Source organism: Periplaneta americana, chromosome 1 (assembly GCF_040183065.1).
Source record: "Periplaneta americana isolate PAMFEO1 chromosome 1, P.americana_PAMFEO1_priV1, whole genome shotgun sequence".
NCBI classification, from domain to species: domain Eukaryota; kingdom Metazoa; phylum Arthropoda; class Insecta; order Blattodea; family Blattidae; genus Periplaneta; species Periplaneta americana.
This window is the reverse complement of record NC_091117.1, coordinates 224,986,187-225,009,957: the sequence shown is the minus strand read 5'-3', so window position 1 is coordinate 225,009,957 and position 23,771 is coordinate 224,986,187. Positions and strand designations below refer to the sequence as shown.

The following is a 23,771-nucleotide window of genomic DNA, read 5'->3' as shown; positions in this document are numbered from 1 at the left end:
TAATCACTCGAGCAGTGTCGGCGCGGGAGTTTTTATGCGTGAAATTGAATCTTTCTCCCAGGGCATCAAAAATGGTTTCAACAGAACATAATTCAAGTGCATATTATGATTCATTACTCTTTCCGGGAAGACGGCTTTGCTTTTCTGTGCTTTATTACTCCTGGCCACACGATACATAAACCGCTTTTGTACCTGTGAACTTCCTGGCGCAGTCTTTTTGCTAACACTGGGTGACGCCACGACAAACTCTAATACAAAGACCAAAGCTAATCTAGACTCATCAGGAGAGAAAGTGGTATACCACAACGCTTCTCAAGTTTACCTCGTGTTTTTCATAGTAAATTATTATAAAAACTTTAATTATTTTACATCCCTTTTTGGCTTATGTTTGTCGAAGACTCAAATATGTTTTTCCAAGTAAATTAATAATTATTAAGTGTAAAGTTTAACCGCAACAGTTTATTTCATTATGTCTACAGCAATAAATTTCAAAGCTTTAAAGGACGTTCAAAAATAAATAAGTAAACGGTTAGAATTGAAAACCGAATAGGCCTACTCTGATTTTTTGACATTATTTAAGACAGATATTTGAAACATATTACAATGACGTATGAAATTCTCAAACCGCATACTAAATTTTTAATTGCAATTCACTCAATACGTAGGAAGAAGTGTAGAAAGATTCTATACATTCCACTAGCAAGGAAAGATTGATCAATTATCATGGACAAAATTACTATCAGATAGACTTACCTCAAATATTATTGCATTGCCTATACTACTCTTACCCAAAGCAATATGCCAAAATCCCACGGCTTTCAATAAGCTATAATAGACCTACTTGTCATATAAGTATTGTATTTTGACAGTACGTACTCCATCCCGAAGGCAGAAGTATAAATGTCTGTATGTGAAATTATAGAAGTGTCAGGAACGTGTGCGGCTGGAATCTTCTTACACTTAGGATACATATGTTTGCTATACAGTAACCTTTAATGGCATTTTGTTTAATTACACTGGGCCACGAATAAATAAATTTCATATGTGTTCAATTCATAAAGCTCTTCTTTTTCATCCCGAAAGTTTGAAAATTCACAGAATTACCAATTGGCAAATGTGATTACTAATAAAGACATAAAAATAATTTCGTAAGAAAAAGTATTTATTGAAGTAAAAATGAAACTTCATTAAGAATTTTGCCAAAGTACGGCTACTATCTACGTTTTGGGCAAGATTTTACAAGTGCAAGCCGAAGAGCAGGTTATTCAAAAGAATTACGCATTGGTTTCAAAAGCATTTGCTACAGGGGGCAAAACAGTTAAGGTCTTAAAATCTTCAGTTTCAACACTAATGTATTTGGGTAGTGTCATAAATACGAGTAACTAATATAAACTGCTTTTAAAGTTTCTATTATTTTAAAATGCAAATTTCCCTTAACATAAAGAAATAGAAGTCTCTGGGCCATTCCATATATACTTTCACATAAAATTAAAATTTTTCATGCATTCATTCATTTCAATTCACTCTACTTCATTTCCATATCGTTCAATCATTCCATTCATTCAGTGCAGTCACTTAATTTCATTTATTCATTCATTTACTTATTCATGCATTCATTCCATTTAATTTAATTTCATTTCATTTACTGAATCCCTTTCATTTATTCCATTACATTCATTCATTTCATTTCATTCACTGAATCCATTTCATTCATTCCATTGCATTCATTTCACTTATTCCATTTCATTCATTCCATTTAATTTCATTTCATTCACTGAATACATTTCATTTATTCCATTACATTTATTCATTTCATTCATTGAATCTATTTCATTCATTCCATTACATTCATTCATTCCATTTCATTTCATTCACTGAATCCATTTCATTCATTTCACTTATTCCATTTCATTCATTCCATTTAATTTCATTTCATTCACTGAATCCATTTCATTTATTCCATTACATTCATTCATTTCATTTTATTCACTGAATCCATTTCATTTATTCCATTATTCATTCATTTCATTCCTTGAACCAATTTCATTCATTCCATTACATTCATTTCACTTATTCTATTTCATTCATTCCATTTAATTTCATTTCATTCACTGAATCCATTTCATTTATTCCATTACATTCATTCATTTCATTCATTGAATCAATTTCATTCATTCCATTACATTCATTTCACTTATTCTATTTCATTCATTCCATTTAATTTCATTTCATTTACTGAATCCATTTCATTTATTCCATTACATTTATTCATTTCATTCACTGGATCCATTTCATTCATTCCATTACATTCATTCATTTCATTCATTGAATCTATTTCATTCATTCCATTACATTCATTTCACTTATTCCATTTCATTCATTCCATTTAATTTCATTTCATTCACTGAATCCATTTAATTTATTACATTGCATTCATTCATTTCATTTTATTCACTGAATCCATTTCATTTATTCCATTACATTCATTCATTTCATTCATTGAATCAATTTCATTCATTCCATTACATTCATTTCACTTATTCTATTTCATTCATTCCATTTAATTTCATTTCATTCACTAAATCCATTACATTTATTCATTTCATTCACTGAATCTATTTCATTCATTCCATTACATTCATTCATTCCATTTCATTCACTGAATCCATTTCATTCATTTCACTTATTCTATTTCATTCATTCCATTTAATTTCATTTCATTCACTGAATCCATTTCATTCATTTCACTTATTCTATTTCATTCATTCCATTTAATTTCATTTCATTCACTGAATCCATTTCATTTATTCCATTACATACATTCATTTCATTTTATTCACTGAATCCATTTCATTTATTCCATTACATTCATTCATTGAATCAATTTCATTCATCCCATTACATTCATTTCACTTATTCTATTTCATTCATTCCATTTAATTTCATTTCATTCACTGAATCCATTTCATTTATTCCATTACATTCATTCATTTCATTTTATTCACTGAATCCATTTCATTTATTCCATTACATTCATTCATTTCATTCATTGAATCAATTTCATTCATTCCATTACATTCATTTCACTTAATCTATTTCATTCATTCCATTTAATTTCATTTCATTCACTGAATCCATTTCATTTATTCCATTACATTCGTTCATTTCATTCACTGAATCAATTTCATTCATTCCATTACATTCATTTCACTTATTCTATTTCATTCATTCCATTTAATTTCATTTCATTCATTGAATCCATTTCATTTATTCCATTACATTCATTCATTTCATTCATTCCATTACATTCATTTCACTTATTCCATTTCATTCATCCAATTCATTCATTCATTATTTCTTTCAGTCAACCATTCACTCACATGTAAGTTCCGTAAAAGATCGTTGTTATATTTCCAGTTTTATTTTATGCTGCCTAATGAATATTGTACGAGATTAGTTGTGATTATAAGAGATATTGTTAGTGAAGATTGTTATTATAGCATGTGTTATACACAGTACAAACAAGGGTGTACATATTTTCTGATTAAATCGTTTCTGTGTCGTAATAAATTCGTCCGCCAAACTTCTTAATTAGGTAAAATAGAGACAATACAATAGTACGATTATCATTCCATCTGTTATGTACGTTCAGTCTGCTCGCATATATAAAAGCGCTCCGCCGCAATTTCCACTGGCTTACCGGAACTCTCACGACTGTCTGAAAGCAGGTAATTAGTGTAATTATGAGCAAAGTCTGTCCTCGGCCACATTAATGATGAATGTCCAGCATCCTGTGTTGCGCACTCAAACGTTTCGGGGAAACACAGCTTTAAAAATACATGTTTTAATTCCCAAGCCTCACATGTTACAACTTACGGTTATCACTGCATTTTATAGTAGACTGCTTGTTTCGTATCGATACATTCGTCAACACCAGCACCATCTATCGTTAATGTTCATGAAGTTCAATTCTCACTTTATTCATAATTGTACACAAATCATCTTAATACTGTCACAGTCTACTATATACAGTCACGAAGCTCAATATGTAGTGAAAATGCAAACATGGGTAGTTGCCCACCACTAGGATCGCTACTATCGCCTCATCATCGCAGATTTCTCTCCTAGTAGATGACAAAATATGTTACACTTTCGTTGTGTTCTTTTTGAAAAAATTACACCTTCCTTCCATTATTGAAATATTAAATGCATAAAGTTAATTTATTATTTTAATGAAGTATATTAAATTCCACCATAAACTCGAAGATACCTGCAAGAAATAAGTTAATATAATTTTTGTTTGTGCAAAACGAACTGAAATTTACTATAATAGCTTCACTCATTCAAGATTATAGCGATAATTAACTATGAAACCAATAAATATTAATTTTCATTTCCCTTTACAACAATAATAATGGAAATATGAATTAATGGATTAACTTACGTGTACCGGTACTTGTAGTGTAGGCTTACGTAGTTAACAAAGTGGGATGAGGTTAAGCAATAATAATCACACCAGAATTGGAAATAAAACGTGATCAACAACTTTTATTGTAACAGACTTTTTCTACGTCTGTAGTAAAGTAACAAATAAAAATAACAACAAAATTAACAGTTATAATGAAAAACATATCCTTTGAAAAAAAATGTAGGTCTAAGAAATAATCCCACCAGAATTGAAAATAAAACGTGATCAATACATTTCATTAAAACAAACTTAATTTTTCTACGTCTCTAGTAAAATATTATTATTCCAATTATTGTATTTTAGCCATTAACATTTCCATTACAACCAATAACGAACATTTCACAAGCATCAATGTGAAATGCGCAACGAGCTAGCACTCGATGGAAATACGACACAGTCCAAAGTCGACCGTGGACAGTCTATTGTTTCTAGTTGCTAACCGCTTGGAGCGCTTTATCACGAGATTTGCAAAAAATCACCTCAAGCTTCGCGACTGTATATAGTAGACTGTGATACTGTGGTAAACACGGCTTGAGCCATTCCACACATGATTTAGGGTGGTGCACACTAAGTCTCTTACGAGAATCGAATACCGGCCCTATGGATATGCAGCTTCAACATCGATAGAAGACACTGCTGGTTGTATCCTAATTAAACATGGCACGATCCTTCAGTTCAGGACAAGGTTTAAGGTATTACACTACAGGTATATTATCGAACTTGGATAATCTGTTGATTATTATTATTAGTTTATTACACAACACAGAACTGCACGCATTGTATTCTTCACCTGACATAATTAAGAACAATAAATCCAGAAGTTTGAGATGGGCAGGGCATGTAGCATGTATGGGCGAATCCAGAAATGCATATAGAGTGTCAGTTCGAAGGCCAGAGGGAGAAACCTTTGGAGAGCCCGAGACGAATATGGGGGGATAATATTAAAATGGATTTGAAGGAGTGGGATATGATTGTAGAGACTGATGGCGGACTTATGTGGGGGCGGCAAAGAACCTGCGGGTTCCCTGAGAGCCATAAGTAATTACATATTAACTTAGGATTTTTATTATTATCCAATGAATATATGAATTTATTAATAATTTAAAACCTTTGATTACAAGACATACAGTGTCTTTCTTCATATTCAACAGTTAACTTGTACAATAATAAGAATAATAATAATAATAATAATAATAATAATAATAATAATAATAATAATAATAATAAATACTAACTATAATAATATGCTGTATGGAAAATATAATTTGCAATTTTACATTTGAAATTTTGATGTGAAGAAGAAAGGAGCGTGTGAAATGGACAGACAGAATAAGAAATGAAGCTGGGGTATAAAAGGTGGGCGAAGAAAGATCAGGAAAGAAACAGAAATTGGTAGGATCACTGGCTAAGAAGAAAATTCTTACTGAAGAATGCACTGGAAGGAATGGTGAACAAAAGAAAAGTTCGGAGTAGAAGAACATATTAGATGATAGACAATATCTGGAGAATACTGGGTTTGCTGTAAAAGACCTGCCCTTGGACAAAACATTATGAATGAATGAATGAATGAATGAATGAATGAATGAATGAATGAATGAATGAATGAATGAATGAATGAATGAATGAATGAATGAATGAACGAAAATTTTAAGTGTACACCTCTAAGTGTTTTACCTCTCAGCCTTAAAAAGAACCTGATCCAAACTTTAATGATGCCCCACTTCGATTATTGCGATTCTTTATTCACGAATCTAAATACTGATCTTGCCCATAGACTACAGCGTGTTCACAATATCTGCGTTCGTTTCGTTTGTAACATTAGAAAATTCGATCATGTAACACCGTCACTAGAATTGTTGTCTTGGAGTCCACTTAAAGAAAGAAGATTCTTCAACTCTCTCTTATTACTATTTAAAATCATCCACACCTCCACACCCTCTTACCTAGCATCTCGTTTTGTTTACCTTTCACTACCTCGAACCCGGAACATGTACCTTCTCTCTATTCCTCTGCACAGAACATCCTTCCACTCATCATCTTTCAGCATATCTATTCCACGCCTCTGGAACTCTCTCCCTGACCATGTCAGAGACTGTCGGACAATATCAAAATTCAAATTTAAATTAAAAAATCACATTCTAGTTCGTGGAATTGCTTGTTGAACACCTGTCAGGTTGCGCAACTTCGGCTTAACACAAGACATATAGTAAATATTGTAACTATGCTGTTGTAAAATTGAAAATTAATATGTAATGTATTTATTATTATTATTATTATTATTATTATTATTATTATTATTACTATTATTATTATTGTTATTGTCAGTTATCAATATCATCATTGCTATCTCTGTTTTCTTTCTTTTCGTTGTATTAGCTTGATGAGAGCTCTATAATGTACTTTTGACTCTGTTGACCCTCTATAGGGCTTTAACTTAATTTGTATCATTTTCATCAGTGTTTGTATTTCTTTTTTTGTATTTATATGTGCTATCTGGTAGGATGGAAGAGAAGGCCTTATGGCCTTAATCCTGTCAGATTAAATAAATAATTATTATTACACCTTTTTTCAGGTCTTTAACTGCGAACCCAACTTATTTTATTTTTTTCTGTCTTCCTCTTAGCATCCGTAGGTATATGATCCATATTATCTAATTGTCGTATATCATTTGATATACCATAAAAGATAACTTCCAAAGCACTTTGCTTTCTGAACGTACGTACAGTTTCTTCATAACTACATGTGACTTGTAAATAACTTTAAATATCTTAAATACATACTGTACCAAAGCCGGCATTAGTTTAACCTGTATCCTAATATAAATAAAAAATAAATTACAATGACAGAGATGTATCACAAACATCAGAAAGTTGTAACTAAGCGTCCAAGAACTAAATTCAGTGCACGTAAAAAATACTAACAACACAGCATGTATTATTACAAAAATTGATCTTCAATAACGCTCAATGAGTATTATCATCATCATTGGCATTACAGCCCTTATAGTTTAGCCTTAGCCTCCCTCAGAACATCCGACCAATCACTCCTGTCTAATGCTCGTGTTCTCCATCTTCTAATTCCAGCTTTTGTTAGGTCAGCCTGAACGTCATCCAGCCATCTCAATTTAGGTCGTCCGACTTTCCTTCTTCCTACTGGCAATGCATCTAGTAGAGCTTTGGGTGTGAGATTGTTCTCCATCCTGGCTACGTGTCCCAGCCACTCTAACCTTCTGAGTTTTATGTCAACAACAATGTTGTTATCTTTATATAATTCATATAACTCAGCATTTGTTTTGATTCGCCAAAACCCTTGCTCATAAGTAGGCCCAAAGATTTTCCGTAATACTTTCCTTTCCCAGGCATTTAAGATCGTTATTGCCCTTTCAGATAGAGTCCAGGTTTCACTTCCATATACTACTATTGGCAATGAGTATTATTTATAACCAAATCTTGAAAAGTTATTTCCAGAATTATGGTCACACTGAATGCTGTCACACGCCCCCTCCCCTCCATGGGGGCGTATTGAACATGAACACTGAAAACCAGAATAAAGCTGAGATCTATTCTAAACAATTTTTACGGATGATATTTGTTCAGATATTATGCTGCCTATTTACGTAGACTATATTTCACAATATAGAAAAGTGTGTGTTCTATAATTTCAAAAGTGCAGCATTTTTTCTTTCATTTAATGTTATTACTTAGATAATATATTAATTTAGCGACTGTACGTTATCTTTTACAATAATTATTAAAGTTCCCCGGATTGCACAACTATTACGAGGCTCAGCAAGCCGAAACCAGTTTTTGTCAGCTGGCTGAGAATATAAATGTTAGTCTCACTTGCAACAAAGTGTTTGTTCTTCACGAGGCATTCAAAGCGCACTCAACACCTTGACGAGAAGATGACATTTCAGTGTAACTTCTGGTTTGGCATCGTCTGCATCCTGCTGTATGTAAACAAGGTAAGGATCACAATATAATATTATACAGGGTCATCATTTTATTTTTACCTGAGTTTTTTAATGTACTTCACTCCGACCCCTTCTACTAATAAAGTTCCAACAGTCCTCCACACAGAACCAAGGCCACATATAACAAACATCACTGGGTTAGTAAGTATAGTACGTTCCAGAAATATGTTCGCGTTTTCCAGTGACGAAAGAGCTTTCAATATTGAATCATATTTTTGCACAGGTACTGTCCGTTTGCCTACGTCGCATCCCGATCTCCCCCACCTGCTTCTGTTCGCCCCTCTGTAAAAGCTGAGCTGTCTTAGCTCTTTTCTGAAAACATTAATTTCTGTTAGGAATTGGACGTTTTCGTGGTATTATACAACTGTTTACAGTAACTTAAATAAAAGGGCCTCGTTAAGTAATTAACTGTCACGTGATTTCCCCCCTTTCTACAATCCTGCGACATAACCACTTGGACGGACAGTAGATAGCATGTCTGAGTAATTTTATCTGTGCGGGTCGGGCAGAAGTGAAGATTGAATTTACAGTACGTAAGGTACTCTTTTATAGAGTAGGAACAGAATTATTTCAACATGAGTCACTAGTACGAAGGACGAAACTGGCAATTTGAATTAGATGCAATAGTCTATAATGCGATAATATGCAGAAAAGAACTGAAGCCTATACCGAAATGAACGGCCACCATTTTCAAAAATGTGTTTAAATATCCATTATGATTATTTTTCAATTTAACTTCATTCTCTATATTGTACGCTAATGTGCTGTAGACAGTATAATATACACTGCATAATGAATACGTTCGCATGGATAGCTCAGTTCGTGAGTAAAAACACTCACTGTTAATACTGTACTGTATTTTGATTAAACTAAAACCTAATGAAAATGATCGAACTCAAAATCGCGATATTTCCTAGTTTACGTAAATGGATGAACTACTTTTCTTCCCTCCTATACCTAGTAGAGTGATTTGTTTGTGTTTTACGCCAGTATCATCGAACTCCAGTCGTGGAAGGGGATAGGAAATTGTGTTTCCGGTTCTCTAAAGGTATAGCCAGGTTAATATTAAAAATGTTAGTAAAAATAAAATGATGTCCCTGTACAATACTACCTCAACCATATTGAAGTTTATAAGAATTGTTCCAAAATTACATACATATATAAATTAATACTAGAGCCGCACGAATATCCCGTTATGTGCGAGTATAGCCTGTATGAGAGGACGCAATCCAGATAAACTATTGAAACTATTGATAAAGCTGCAGTTGAACACTTTTACAGTTTAAATATACAGTATACAGGGTGGAAGTGAAATAATCCTGTACACTGAAAGGTACGATAAGGTACACTTAAATGAATAGAAACCCTATATTACGTTTAGTGATTAGCCTAAATTCACGGTTAATTAGAAAATAAAGTTGGAAGTTTCAGCAATCTGGTAATATCGCCGCTAGCACAGTCGTCTTTCTTGTCGTAATACTGATGTAAGAGGTCAACGAACTCAGGTCTGTCTCTGTAAGCGAGTCTCCCTCTCTTTCTACGACGTTGCATTCTGTTCGCATCGTTCGGTGGCTTGAAATGAGTTATTTTTAAATTATATTTACACAAAACTCGTCCAGGCTATTGAAATACGCCAGAGGGATAACAGATTCTTTATTAGATTTTCTATGGATATGGATAAAAATCACGATCCTACTCGCAATATTACCGAATAAGAGGGTGTTAAAACTTTTTTTTTTCTGACTATTACACTTTTACTACTTCATACTACTTTTGACCAATAAGACGGTACGAAAGAACGTCTTTCAACCAATCATGGCTTCTTATCGCACAATTTCATCCCTAGCATTTGTTTAATTTTATCGCTTCCCTAGCATTTGTTTATTTTTATCACTACCCTAGCATTTGTTTCTTTGTTTGCCAACATTTCAAACCACTCTGGTCTGAACGTAAAAAAAAAAAAAAACAGAAAATTACAAACCACTCCAGTCGATGCACAGCAGTTTCAAATATGACTCGCATTGGCATTCAAGAACAATAATTAATAAAGATCACTGGTCATAGCTATGCATCTTCCCTGAATCCCTATTTACAAATAAATGAAGAGCACCATTCGGAAATCCTGAATAAGTTGAGGAATATATCATGTGCATCAACGCGTTCCACTTGTTTCATGCACACGTCCAATATAACATCGACTGAAAATCGTACTTTCAATAATTCCTTTTGAAATTATTAATGTTTATTTTTTATGTAATCATCGTTAATTAAAACGTATCAGAGATTATTTAATACTAAGATTTATTGAAAATCACTGCCAAGTAACGTTGATTACTGGGATCCGGATAATTGAAGTGGAATGCAAATTTTTTAATAAAAATGAAACTGAATCAACAAAGCCTTCTTGACTAGTAACCGTCCACAGAGTTCAATGAAGATTCCATAGTTGGCACAACTGATAACAAGAAAACAGCTAAACATAACACACTACTGCCATCTAGCGTAATAATTTGTAATTTAGAGATGGTACAATAATATATTTGAAGACAGTTGTATTTTCGTAAGTCAATTAATATTGTATTGTATTGCAGTAATTTATTTATTCTAATCTTCATATACTTTCTTCTATTCGTGTAATAGTCAATTAAATCCCACTCGGGGTTTGATTTTCTCTAGATAAATCAAAACCTCTAGTGAGGTTACTGTTGATAAAACTATGAACTTTTCATCAATACAGTATTATGCTTTTTTGTTACATACAATATGAACTATTCGCTCTGAAAACCTGCAGGGCTATTTCAATTCCACTCTATACATATGAGCTTATGGATGATGGATGAGTGGTAAAGGGTGACCAAAATATTTTTATTCTACTAGATTCGTGATTTGGACCACTGTGTATTGTGTCAAAAATGTTGCCCCTAAGTCGTTTTGTTCATAACAATGTCACAAAAATTTCAGGGGCAAAACTTGGAGTTTCTTCCTTAGGTAGTTATCACTTGGCTGAGTATCGGCGATGAAATAGTAAATAAACTGTGATACTTAATATTCAAAATATTTTCGCCTAGAAAATAATTAAGTAGACATATGACGTATTTTATATTTCCAGGCTGTATCTACAGAGACGGAAGAAGAAAAGAGGTGCAAAGAAAAGTACAAGGTTGATGACGGTAAGTATTAAAACATTTAAAAGTCCACCGCTGTGGAGCATTGGTTAGTCTACCTTACCGTGGAACGAGCGTACCCGGGTTCAAATCCTGGATGGGACAAGTTACATGGTTCAGGTTTTTCCGGGGTTTTCCCTCAACCCACTAAAAGCAAATGCTGGGTAACTTTCGACGCTGGATCCTGGACTCATTTCGCCAACATTATCACCTTCATATCATTCAGACGCTAGATAACCACAGCAGTTGATAAAGCGTCGTAAAATAACACACTAAAAACATTTAATGTAGGCCACGATTAAATTTGTAATTATATCGGTCTTTAAAATGTAGTCATTCACAGATCACCATTATTATGAAACAGTTTCCAACAAAAGGGAGAAGGCTATAAAGTGACTTTCACAATTTAGTAGCATAACTAATTTTATGCTCGACCATGCCGAAATGTAGTAATTATACACCTGGTAGCAGACCTTTAATGCATTTCATTAAAGTACACCTACTCATTAAAGGTCAGGTCTTTCAGCCAATGACAACTCAGGTCACAACTGTTCAGCCAATGACAGGTCAGCTTTCTACCGATATAAAACCGCAAGTATCGATTATTCTCGGATATGCAATCGAAAGAGAATTAGCGAAAAGTCACGGAGGCTGGAAATCCAATACTGTCGCAGGTTATGTTCTGTTACTATAATAATTAGCGTTAATTGTAAATAATATTCAAATAAATTCAATTTGTCATCTCGTTTTTCAATGTCTAATTTAATTTCAATGTTATCTCTGTAGGTCCTTATGGCCTAGCAAGGTCAATGTGGACATCTTGTTCCTCGGAAAAAATGGATACTTTCGCGTCTGCGCACATCTCACAACATACGGAACATTGCTCAAATAAAATTAATAATATCAAGTTAGAAATATGGTCGAGCATAAAAAGTCGTATGAAACTCGCCTATAATGGTAATTAAGAAGCTCGTATGAAAATTATGAAACTCGCTTGCGCTCGTTTCATAAATATCCATACTCACTTCTTAATTACCTTCATTATACGCTAGTTGCATAATGTACTATTGAACTGTTTTATGTATTTCTCAACAGATATATTTGTGAAGGACGGACCAATCGATCATCCTCACGATGCATATGACGTCACCTTGAAGGACGAATCCAATGCGGATCATAGAGTAAGATGATTGCATTGACTCTGTTCATATTTATATTAAGTTCTCAGGAAAATACACATTCTTTATTTACTATATCTTCCTAATATTTTTTCTTCAACTAATATTCAATTTACAAGATTGTCACGTATGAATTCTCTTATAATATCGGGAACATAACGTTACAAGATGACCTTTCGCTAAGAATTTTACATAGACCTAAGGCAGTGATAGTAAATAATAATTGTTTCTAAATCAATAAAACATGTTTCGGATCTAGAATATCTTCTAGTGCATCCTTCAGTAGGCAGTTTCTTCTCAGCCAGTGGCTCACCCAATTTATTTTTCTCTTCCTGATCAGTTTCATAGGCCCTAATTATTCTTTATTCGCGTACTCTTTCTAGCATAGCTTCATTTCTTAATCTGTCTGTCCACTTCACACGCTCCATTCTCCCCCATATCCACATTTCAAATGCTTCTAGCCGTTTCTCTTCGCTTCGTCGTAAAGTCCATGTTTTTGCCCCATACAGTGCTACAGTCTACAAGAAGCACTTTACTTGTTTCTTCCATAGTTGTTTTTTTCGGGGGTCCGAAAAAGATGATCAAACAAATAATGCCAAACAATTACAAATTGAAAACATTCGTACAAATTGTCTGTACATATTAAAATAAAACTTTTTGAAATAAGTAATGCACCTATGAACGGTTAGAACGAACTGATGTATTGTGGAACAGATCTAGTAAAATATTAACCATATTTGACATTTCTTAATGATATATTTAAAATAACAAACAATGCTTTAAAAAATCTGAGATTTATTATTAGAGATTCTAAACATTTAAAATGTTTTTAAAATATTTCTAATTTGGCAATTATTTTAATTGTCATGTGCGCGCTAAATTGAAACATGCCTTCATTTCACTTCCACTTGTAGGGGAGAGTTGGGTAGTATCGGACATCGGGTAATATCGGACAGTGCGTTTCTTTCATTATCACCAGATCGTAATACCTGAATGACATGGTTAAGTTTCTGTATGCGACATCATAGAAACGTAACCATGGCATTCAGGTATTATCACCTGGTGGTAGATGAAAGAAACGTACTTTCCGATATTACCCGATGTCCGATACTACCCATCTCTCCCCTAAATCACATAGTAAGGAAATGAAAAAAAAAATTAAGACACCTATTTTCAAGTGTATCATTACTAGCGTTTCCGTAGGAAAATTTCGAGAGCCATTTTAATTAATGAATGAAATTTAATGTCTCTTGCCAGTCGCAAATTACTTGAGAAGCTAATTTTTAAAGCGTTTCTTGTCCACCTGATAACGAAAATGAGCTTCTACAGACGTGGACAAATTATTAACAAAATTGACGATTTTTATGATATTTTGTTTACAAAATTTGACTTTTCAATTTAGACTACAGTTGACAATTTTGGATATTTACATCAGTACAGTAGAGAGAAATATGCAAAAAATGTCAACTGTAGTTTAAATTGAGGAGTCAAGTTTTGTAAAAATATATAATAAAAATCTTCAATTTTGCTAATAATTCGTAAATTAGCAAAAATGTCAACTGCACTGAAGAGTCAAATTTTGTAAAAATATAAAACAAAAATCTTCAGTTTTGCTAATAATTTGGAAATATCCAAAATATCAGCTGTAGTCCAAATTGAAGAATCGAATTTTGTAAAAATATAATAAAAACCTTCAATTTTGCTAATAATTTTAAATATACCAAAATATCAAATGTAGTCCAAATTGAGGAGTTAAATTTTGAAAATATGCAACACAAATCTTCAATTTTGCTAATAATTTGGAAATACACGAAAATGTCAACTGTAGTCTAAATTGAAGAATCATATTTTGTAAAAATATATAATAAAAATGTTCAATTTTGCTAAAAATTTGTCCACGTCTGTATGTCCATGCATTCTTCAAATATAACTCTACATACAACTGTCATGATTTGACTACAGATCGCCCTCTAAACCACTAAAATCTTCCGTTAAAAGTGACTATTGGAATCAAACTGACTCTTGTCTAGTCTTTTAGGAACTACTCTTACGTGATCCGTACTATACATCGATTTCATGCACTTATGAATCAGCTTTTTGTTGGTAATTTCTTCTTTCAAAAACATGTTAGCTTGACATCATCCTCTTTTTGTTTTCAGTGCTACGTTCAATGCCTGATGGTTGAATTCGGTTATGTAAGTATAAAACGCACCGGAAATGAAGCATCATTCAAGGTTTCGCTGTGATTTCCGAATGTCGAACAATGTCACAATTATTGCAGTGTCACGAAGCTAGTCACGCTCTTACGTAAGAAGGACGAACAATGGCTGCAAACTGGAAAGTACTGAATGGTTTAATTCACACTGAAATAACAGTTTTTCTTTATAGTTATTTAATACTTAAACAATTAGAACTTTACACTAGAACCTCTAAGTTATACAGGGTGTAACTAAAATGTGTCAAAACTTTGAACAATCATTCCTCATATCTAGAGGAAGGCGAACGTCACGTAATCCCATACCAAACCTAAAGTCTCATTTCCCTATCACGAATTTTACAGACACAAGATAACTTCAGTGTAATATTGCTGAAATGAGCAAAGAAAGAAAGCAATACTCTGTGAAGAAATTAATGAGTAATTAATAAGAAGAAATAATCCTCTGATTGAGGTTCTGGCTGATATGTACATCTATTATCAGGCAGTACACCTCACTTGACTATGTCGGAAGAAGAACAATACTGTTTGTATGCATCTGAAGTCTGACTAGTGTAATACTGTATGTAGCTAGTCGGCGATGTATGCAATGGAGGGGGACAGGAACTGGATATCCTATCCCACTATCTCCTGGCCTAGCTGCCTCATAAGTGGTGCCTTCTTGGTATTACTTGTGAGGTTTAGACCTGTCTTCGGACAGGTGACTGACCAACAAAGAAGAAGAAATGAATGCATAATTATGACTGACTGACCTACCGATTTATTTGTTTATTTATTTATTTGTTTGCTATTTCTTCATTCACTCATCTATTTATTTATTCCCATACTTATTATTTATTTATTCGTTCATTTATTTATTTCCATATTTACTTATTTATTTATTTATTCATTCACTCATGTATTTCCATATATACTTATTTATTTATTCGTTCATTTATTTATTTCCATATTTAATTATTTATTTATTCGTTCATTTATTTATTTCCATGTTTACTTATTTATTTATTCGTTCATTTACTTATTTCCATATTTACTTATTTATTTATTCATTCATTTATTTCCATATTTAATTATTTATTTATTCGTTCATTTATTTATTTCCATATTTACTTATTTATTTATTTATTTACTTATTTACTTACTTATTTACTTATATATTTACTTATTTACTTACTTATTTATTTACTTATTTACTTACTTATTTATTTACTTATTTACTAATATAATTACTTATTTATTTATTTACTTACTTAGTTATTTATTTACTTATTTACTTACTTCCTTCCTTACTTACTTACTTACTCAGTTATTTATTTATTTATTTATTTATTCGTTCATTTATTTCCATATTTACTTATTTATTTACTTATTTACTTATATATTTACTTATTTACTTATTTATTTATATAATTATTTATTTACTTATTTACTTATATATTTACTTATTTACTTACTTATTTATTTACTTATTTACTTACTTCCTTACTTACTTACTCAGTTATTTATTTATTTATTTATTCGTTCATTTATTTATTTCCATATTTACTTATTTATTTATTCGTTCATTTATTTATTTCCATATTTACTTATTTATTTACTTATTTACTTACTTATTTACTTATTTACTTATTTATTTACTTATATATTTACTTATTTATTTATATACTCATTTACTTACTTATTTACTTATATATTTACTTATTTATTTATTTACTTATTTACTTACTTATTCATTTACTTATTTACTTACTTCCTTCCTTACTTACTTACTCAGTTATTTATTTATTTATTTATTTATTTATTTATTTATTGTTCATTTATTTATTTCCATATTTACTTATTTATTTATTCATTTATTTATTTATTTCCATATTTACTTATTTATTTACTAATTTACTTATTTATTTACTAATTTACTTATATATTTACTAATGTACTTATATATTTACTTACTTATTTATTTATTTATTTATTTATTTATTTATTTATTTATTTGTGTGAACGTAATAAATCAATAAGCTTGTCTCGCTCGCCCGAACGCAAACGTTATCAATATAGAACTTGTACTATCTTTTCAGATGAATGACGGTGTTGTGGATCTCGATTCTGTGATAAATTTTGTAGAAAAAGAGCTGAAGAAAGCGAACGTGGATGTAGATGCTGTTAAGCTGAAGGCGGATGTTGCTTCTTGCACAGCAAAAGGTAGTCTAATAATATTCCTCAATACTTATTCCTAATACAAATATATATAGGTTTCAGTTGCGTCTGCTACATACAGTACATCGATGTCTAGCAGGACACACAATGTGAGTTTCATTATCGACTTTAACTTTTTGATATGCACGTGTGTACTATTTTACAAATATATGTCTTTAACCCTTTGTTGCCTGACATAAGAAAGAATTAAAATAAATCCGTTTTCTTTGCTGAATGTTGTTAGAATATGAATTCTGAACATACAGTAATTTTTTCAGAATTTTTTTTTATTTTTTTTTTATTTTTTTATTTTATTTTATTTTTTTTAATGTCGTATTTCTAAGTACAGCACTGTCAGTATCCTTGATGGATTTTATTTATCAGGTTGCACGTAATTTCTGGCGGTTTATTATTCTTCCAGGTCTTCCAGAATGCAAAATAAATGACGGTACTTCTAAGTATCGTCAGGCAACTAAGGGTTGGTACACTTCTACATGTTCTTTCATTTCCTTTGTTCTTGTCTAAGGGCCGATTTCACCAAGTTTATTTAACTTTAATTGTTACTTAAAGTTTTTTTTTAATTGACACTTAAAGGGACAATGTATTTCACCAACACAAATTGGGCTTTGAGCTGTTATTAAACTACATTTAAGTTAATTGGTCAATATTTGATCATTTAAATAATTAATTCTGCATTAAAGACGACAATTTCCATCATAGCGAGGAGGATGATGGTCTTGATATTTGAAAATGACGATTTCTTACCATGACGGAAGAGGATAATTTCCGAAAGAGATTATTTTAATACAATGGAGGAGAAAGATTTGCAAATGCGGATTAAGCTAACCAAAACATACGCATTGTATATTTTAAATATTACAGAAGGTGATATCACCCCGTTTTGTTTTTAATGTTGCCGAAAACATTAGGATCAGATTTTTTTTCTTTTTTCTTTTTCTTCCATTCAAATCTCTCTTTCTACTTATTTCCAATCTTTCTTCTTTTCTTCTAAATTTTGACCATCTGTCTTTTTTAATTCGATGATCTTAATATGTTTTGAGGTTACTTCTTTATATGATAACTTTTTTATTGTTGTAATATAACAAATGAACTCATTATAAAAGTCATGGCCTTCGAAATTACTATTTTACTATGATTCCGAAGGCTGTGATGACTTAATTGGGAAATAAATTAATTGACTTGATTTTAAATGCGTATTAGTTTGGTGAAATGAAAGCGAATTAAATATGATTTAACTTCCGTATTTAAGTTAAATTACAATTAGTTAATTGTGGATTAACTCGTCCCTTACTTCTTTTATTCAAGTTTAATTATTTTCTAATAACTTTCTTTCGCTTCTTTTTCATATTGTTCAGCAAAAAAGTAATGTGTTCTACCCAAGATCTAGTTTACATAAAATTTGTCGAAGAACAAAATACTGAACCTAGACTAAAAATTTTGAGGGCGTTATACACTTAATCAAAATGAAAATATTACATTGTCAAAACAATAATATAAAATTATTACTTATGACTACAATATATGGTTATCACTTTCACGTATTAATTTGAAATAAGTTTATAATACCTAGTTGACTAGTTTCGGCTTGGGAGCCATCTTCAGAACTGCTGAGATTCTGCGTCTTCCGGTGCTTTCATCCCCGGTGGGGTGCGTTTGTGTTGTGTAGTGTGGAGTCAAATAGTGTGCGTTCTGAAAATCAGTTGCGTATTGAGGATTTGTTGTGGGTGCGTTTTTTTTTTTTGTATCTGTATATTTCGTATTGTTCTAATGCGTTTAATTTCTGGTTTTTTGGTTGTATATGTAGAATTTCCATGTCTGTGTCTATGTTGCTATAGGTGTGGTTGGCGTTTTTGATGTGTTCTGCATATGTGGAAGTGTTGTGTGATTTGGTATGGCTGTGATGTGTTCTTTGTAACGTGTTTGAAATGACCTGCCTGTCTGTCCTATGTAGATGTTGTAGTAGCTGCTGCATGTAAGTTTGTATACTTCTGTTAGGTTGTATTTTTGTGTGTTGAGATGCTATTGAAGAGTGTTTTGTGTTCTGTATGGGAGGTTGTCAACTAGGTATTTATAAACTTAGTTCAAATTAACACGTTCAAGTAATAACCATAATATGTTGTATCCCTAAGCGATATAGTGTTAAAAGTTGTGTAATCAAGATGTATAAAGTTATTGTACTCTGAATAGCAATAATAATGCAACATTATTTTAATTTTCAGCTGGTGAAGGTGAATGTATGGTCGGTTATCACATCCTTAAGTGTCTGTACAATCTTACTAAAGACTCTATTAAGGTATAGACAATATGTAAATTGAGTAAGAAGAAAAAACATGGAAAATGTGTGGATATTATGGTATTACTTTGACTTTCAGAATACCCCATTACTTCGCATGCAGTCAATGTAATTGTTGAATAAACTTTATGCATGTTTGATTATGACGTGTTGTCTTGTTTTCTTTACTGTAATAAATGGCCTAAAGCAACAATACCTAAACTGCGGTCCATTGACCCCTGGTGGTCCGAGAGTTAAGTCAGTGGTCAGCAAATGAGTCTCTAAATTAAAATTTTGTTTGTTTCTTTATAACAGCATTACAACAAATAGCAATAATTAATCTTTTATCACAGTCAATTTACTGGATTAGCAATCTACTTCATTATCAAGTAATTAAAGACATCAAATCCAAGACTTTTTTTAAAACAGGATCAACCTATTGAAATATCTTTTCAACAATAATAATCTTTCTGAATTTTGGTTCTGTGCGAGGAATATGTGCTCACAACTGGTGGAAGAACCTATCACACTATTACTGCCCGTTCATGCAATACAGGGTGGAAGTGAAATAACCCTGCATATTTTCAGACGACTAGCTCATGTTGTATGTAACAAAAATGTGAAATACCATATTGGTGAAAAATTCATAGTTTTCTCAGAATGTTTTGCCCCAAAATTTTTAACACCCTCTTATTTGGTAACTGTTGAGAGTAGGATCGTGATTTTTGTCCATATCGATAGAAAATCTAATAAAGAATCATTTATTCCTCTGGCGTATTTTTATAGCCTGTATGATTTTTGGTGTAAATTTAATTTTAAAATCACTCATTTCAAGCCACTGACCGATGCGACCAGCTTGTAACAATATTGCCAGAAGGGAGATGGGAGTATTTCCTATAGGCAGACAGATCTGAGTTCGTTGATCTCTTACTTTTGTGTTACGAGAAGATAGAGCAGTATGTTAGCGGCGATGTTGCCAGACTGCTGAAACCTCCAACCTAATTTTCTAATTAACTGTGAATTTTATCAGAAAACGTAATATAGGTTTCCTATTCATTTAAATCTACCGCAACACCCCATTCAATCTGCAGAATTATTTCACTTCCACCCTGTATATTAATGCTAAAAGACTTTTTTCCATCCGCGTGTAGGCCTAAATGAAAAAGATATAACGAAATCAGTTGATATCGAATCAGGTTTATGAATACATATTAACTGAAATGTTGAAACAAATATTGCACATGTAGTGGCAAAGAAATAGCACCATCATTTCCATGGAAAATAATAACAATAATGTATCTAAATTATCATTAAAAGAAATTTAATTATACTTTTTTAATTATTAAGAAAGTTAATTATTAACAGTGTTTGAACTAAACTTGAGTTTGTAATAATTTGTATAGTGAAAATAAACAGCTTTTACATATTAAGACATTTTCTTACTCTTACTAAGCAAAAGTATAAGACTAGGTTAATTATATTAGGGGTCGGGCAATATGCACATCATAATTCGAAAGAGGTCCTCGAACTCGTAAAGTTTAAGAATACTGGTATAATGTGTACAACCGCACTACAATGAAAAATATTATATGAGTATATAAACTTTTCACGTTATGTAAAACAGTTTAAGAAACATTTCCAAAATCTACGCGTGGGATTGGACTATAAACATGTATAATTTTGACGTAGGTAAATTTCATATTCGGTAATGCTATTTACGGGTCTAAGTTTGATTCCTGGGAATCTTCATATATAGGGGAGAGTCGGGTAGTATCGGACATCGGGTAATATCGGACAATGCGTTTTTTTCATCTACAACCATATGGTAGTACCTGAATGACATGGTTACATTTCTCTATGCGACATCATAGAAACGTAACCATGTCAATCAGGTACTATCATCGTGTGGTAGATGAAAGAAACTCACTGCCCGATATTACCCGATGTCCGATATTACCCGACTCTCCCCTAATATTTCTAAATTCTGAGTAGTAACTTTGTGATGTTTTGAATATTTAATTCTACATTTTCTTTTCAACTTAATAAGTAAGATGTAAACCAATCTAGGGTATCATCTTTAATACCACAAAACTTCGTTTTTTACCAATACATTGTAATCCACACAATCAAATGCTTTAGCTAAATCACAAAATATCCCTCCAGCTTTACGCTCTCTTAACCATAGTGCCGCAATATTTGATGACTTAATGATCGTCATGCTGTTATGAGATCCAACAACGCATGATCAAATTTCACCCATCTCAATAGAATTTCAACGGTGATAAGAATTCTCATCAGGGTGTCTTTCGAAGATGTAGAATAACTAATTGGGAGGCCGGGTCGAATATATACCGTCCTGAGTCCTGGAGTATAGTATACTATACTTCATACATGCATTTAGTTTCAAATTTGCCACGAGGTGGAATCCTTATCGATCACTACTTTTCTGTGCTTGTCAAGCTCCTGACATCTGTTGGGACTTACAGGAAGCTCAAAAAGATCGATTCAATCATTGCAATGCGTGTTTCAACTATTTTAAAATTAAAATGGCGACCAGCAACTCAACGCCAAGGCACTGTAGGACATGCTTTCGAAGTAAGTACACAGTAAACGCTATATTTTCAGGGTAAAAAATTATGATGTAAGATGTATGTACAGAGACTTCAAGTATAGTATAATATACCTGCATATTAGTATTAGTATTTATTTAACCTGGTAGAGATAAGGCCATCAGGCCTTCTCTGTCCCTCTACAAGGGGATTTACAACTGTAATATAAAGAATAAAATTACAATTAATATTACATTTACAATTATAATTACAATAAAAATCAAAGTACGACAAGATTACCTGATTAATGAAAGCTAGACAATTTATCATAGAAGTTAAGAACAAAGAATATTTTTGTATTTACTGAATTACAAATTAAACCTAGAATAACAAAAGTCTATAGTGATGTAATTACCATATATTGAGATATTTTGTGATAGATTAAGAGAACTATTTACAAGAAACCATGTCTGAACGAGTCTCAATTACTAACCAAGTGCCTAGTAAGTTTGCGTTTGAATTCAATTTTATTTCGACAGTCCCTGATGCTAGCAGGTAACGAATTCCAGAGTCTTGGCAGGGCTATTGTGAAAGAGGATGAGTATGAGGAGGTGCGATGGGATGGTATTGTTAGTATTGTTTCATGGCGAGAGCGTGTGTTCAGATTGTGGTGGGAAGAAAGGTAAGTGAAGCGAGACGACAGGTACGAAGGAATAGAAGAGTTCAAGGTTTCGAAGAGAAGGAGAAGTGAATGTAAATTTATTTTCTTATCTAGTTTAAGCCAACCTATTGTTTCCAGGGATGGGGTAATGTGATCATATTTACGAACATTGCTTACAAAACGTACACACAAATTATGTGCCCTAACTGTAACCTGCAGAATTTTTTCTTCATCTTTCTTACTTTCATTGACCTTTTTTGAATTGCAGAATTATATTGAACTTAAAAATAAAACGAAAAGTGTCTCAGGACTCAGGAGGTTATGGCAAAGTGAAAGAACATTACCACTAGGTGGGAAGGTTCCAAGTACAATTTAACGGTCTTTTTAGACTGCGTTTAAATCTGAATGTAGTACAATGGGCCAATGTGCCCATAATAGCGGCCTAATTACGGATGGACTTGATTCACTTTTCTACCTGTAATCAATAATTACATTGTTTATCCATGACCATAACGAAAACATGCCTTTATTAAATACTTTTGCGTTTGTAAAGTAGGCTTATATTCAACATTATATTCCACTAGTGAGATAAATACTTTACCTCACAGTTTGAACTTTATCTCACAGTTCATTAGTATTTTCCTAGTACCCGGGTACACACGTATACTTTTCCATTGAACTATTACTCAAGAAGTTAATATATTAGTTACTAGAGGTCACTATATATATATATATATATATATATATATATAAATTCTAAATTATAGACATTAGCTCAAAGAATTTGAGTGATCACAAATGTCCTGAATACAATAAACAAGTATATATAATGTGATGTGATACATTAAAGAAAAAAGAAAGTTAATTGTTGAAGGAAAATATAAGGGGATTAATTGAAATAGAGATGATGATGTAATATTTGAAGAGAATCCTTGATAATATTTATAAGGACAGACATTACATAATCAAAAGGAATTTGAAGTTCCTTAAGATAATTCCATGTGGATTTCGAAATAGAACCTCTACTGCCAAACAGCAAACCAATGACAGACCATTGTTTAAGAGGGACGTTGT

The 23,771-nt window shown here is 32.1% G+C and overlaps 1 protein-coding gene across 1 annotated transcript; it reads left to right on the top strand.

The window, feature by feature from the left end:
- The first annotated feature begins 8,304 nt into the window (after positions 1–8,304).
- LOC138708637 (uncharacterized) lies at positions 8,305–19,654 on the top strand. Its single transcript, XM_069838732.1, has 6 exons — positions 8,305–8,432; positions 11,551–11,611; positions 12,701–12,786; positions 14,943–14,978; positions 17,077–17,200; positions 19,435–19,654. Exons 1-6 carry the CDS (start codon positions 8,373–8,375, stop codon positions 19,512–19,514), a joined length of 447 nt encoding a protein of 148 aa, XP_069694833.1. The 5' UTR covers positions 8,305–8,372; the 3' UTR covers positions 19,515–19,654.
- Positions 19,655–23,771: the final 4,117 nt, after the last annotated feature.

What these genes read in the sequence shown, in the direction of transcription:
- LOC138708637 (XM_069838732.1), top strand. Translation starts at nt 8,373, where the DNA reads ATGACATTTCAGTGTAACTTCTGGTTTGGCATCGTCTGCATCCTGCTG. An exon ending in AAAGTACAAGGTTGATGACG is followed by an intron (nt 11,612 to 12,700) that starts GTAAGTATTAAA and finishes ATTTCTCAACAG; the next exon opens with ATATATTTGTGAAGGACGGA. An exon ending in TGATGGTTGAATTCGGTTAT is followed by an intron (nt 14,979 to 17,076) that starts GTAAGTATAAAA and finishes CTATCTTTTCAG; the next exon opens with ATGAATGACGGTGTTGTGGA.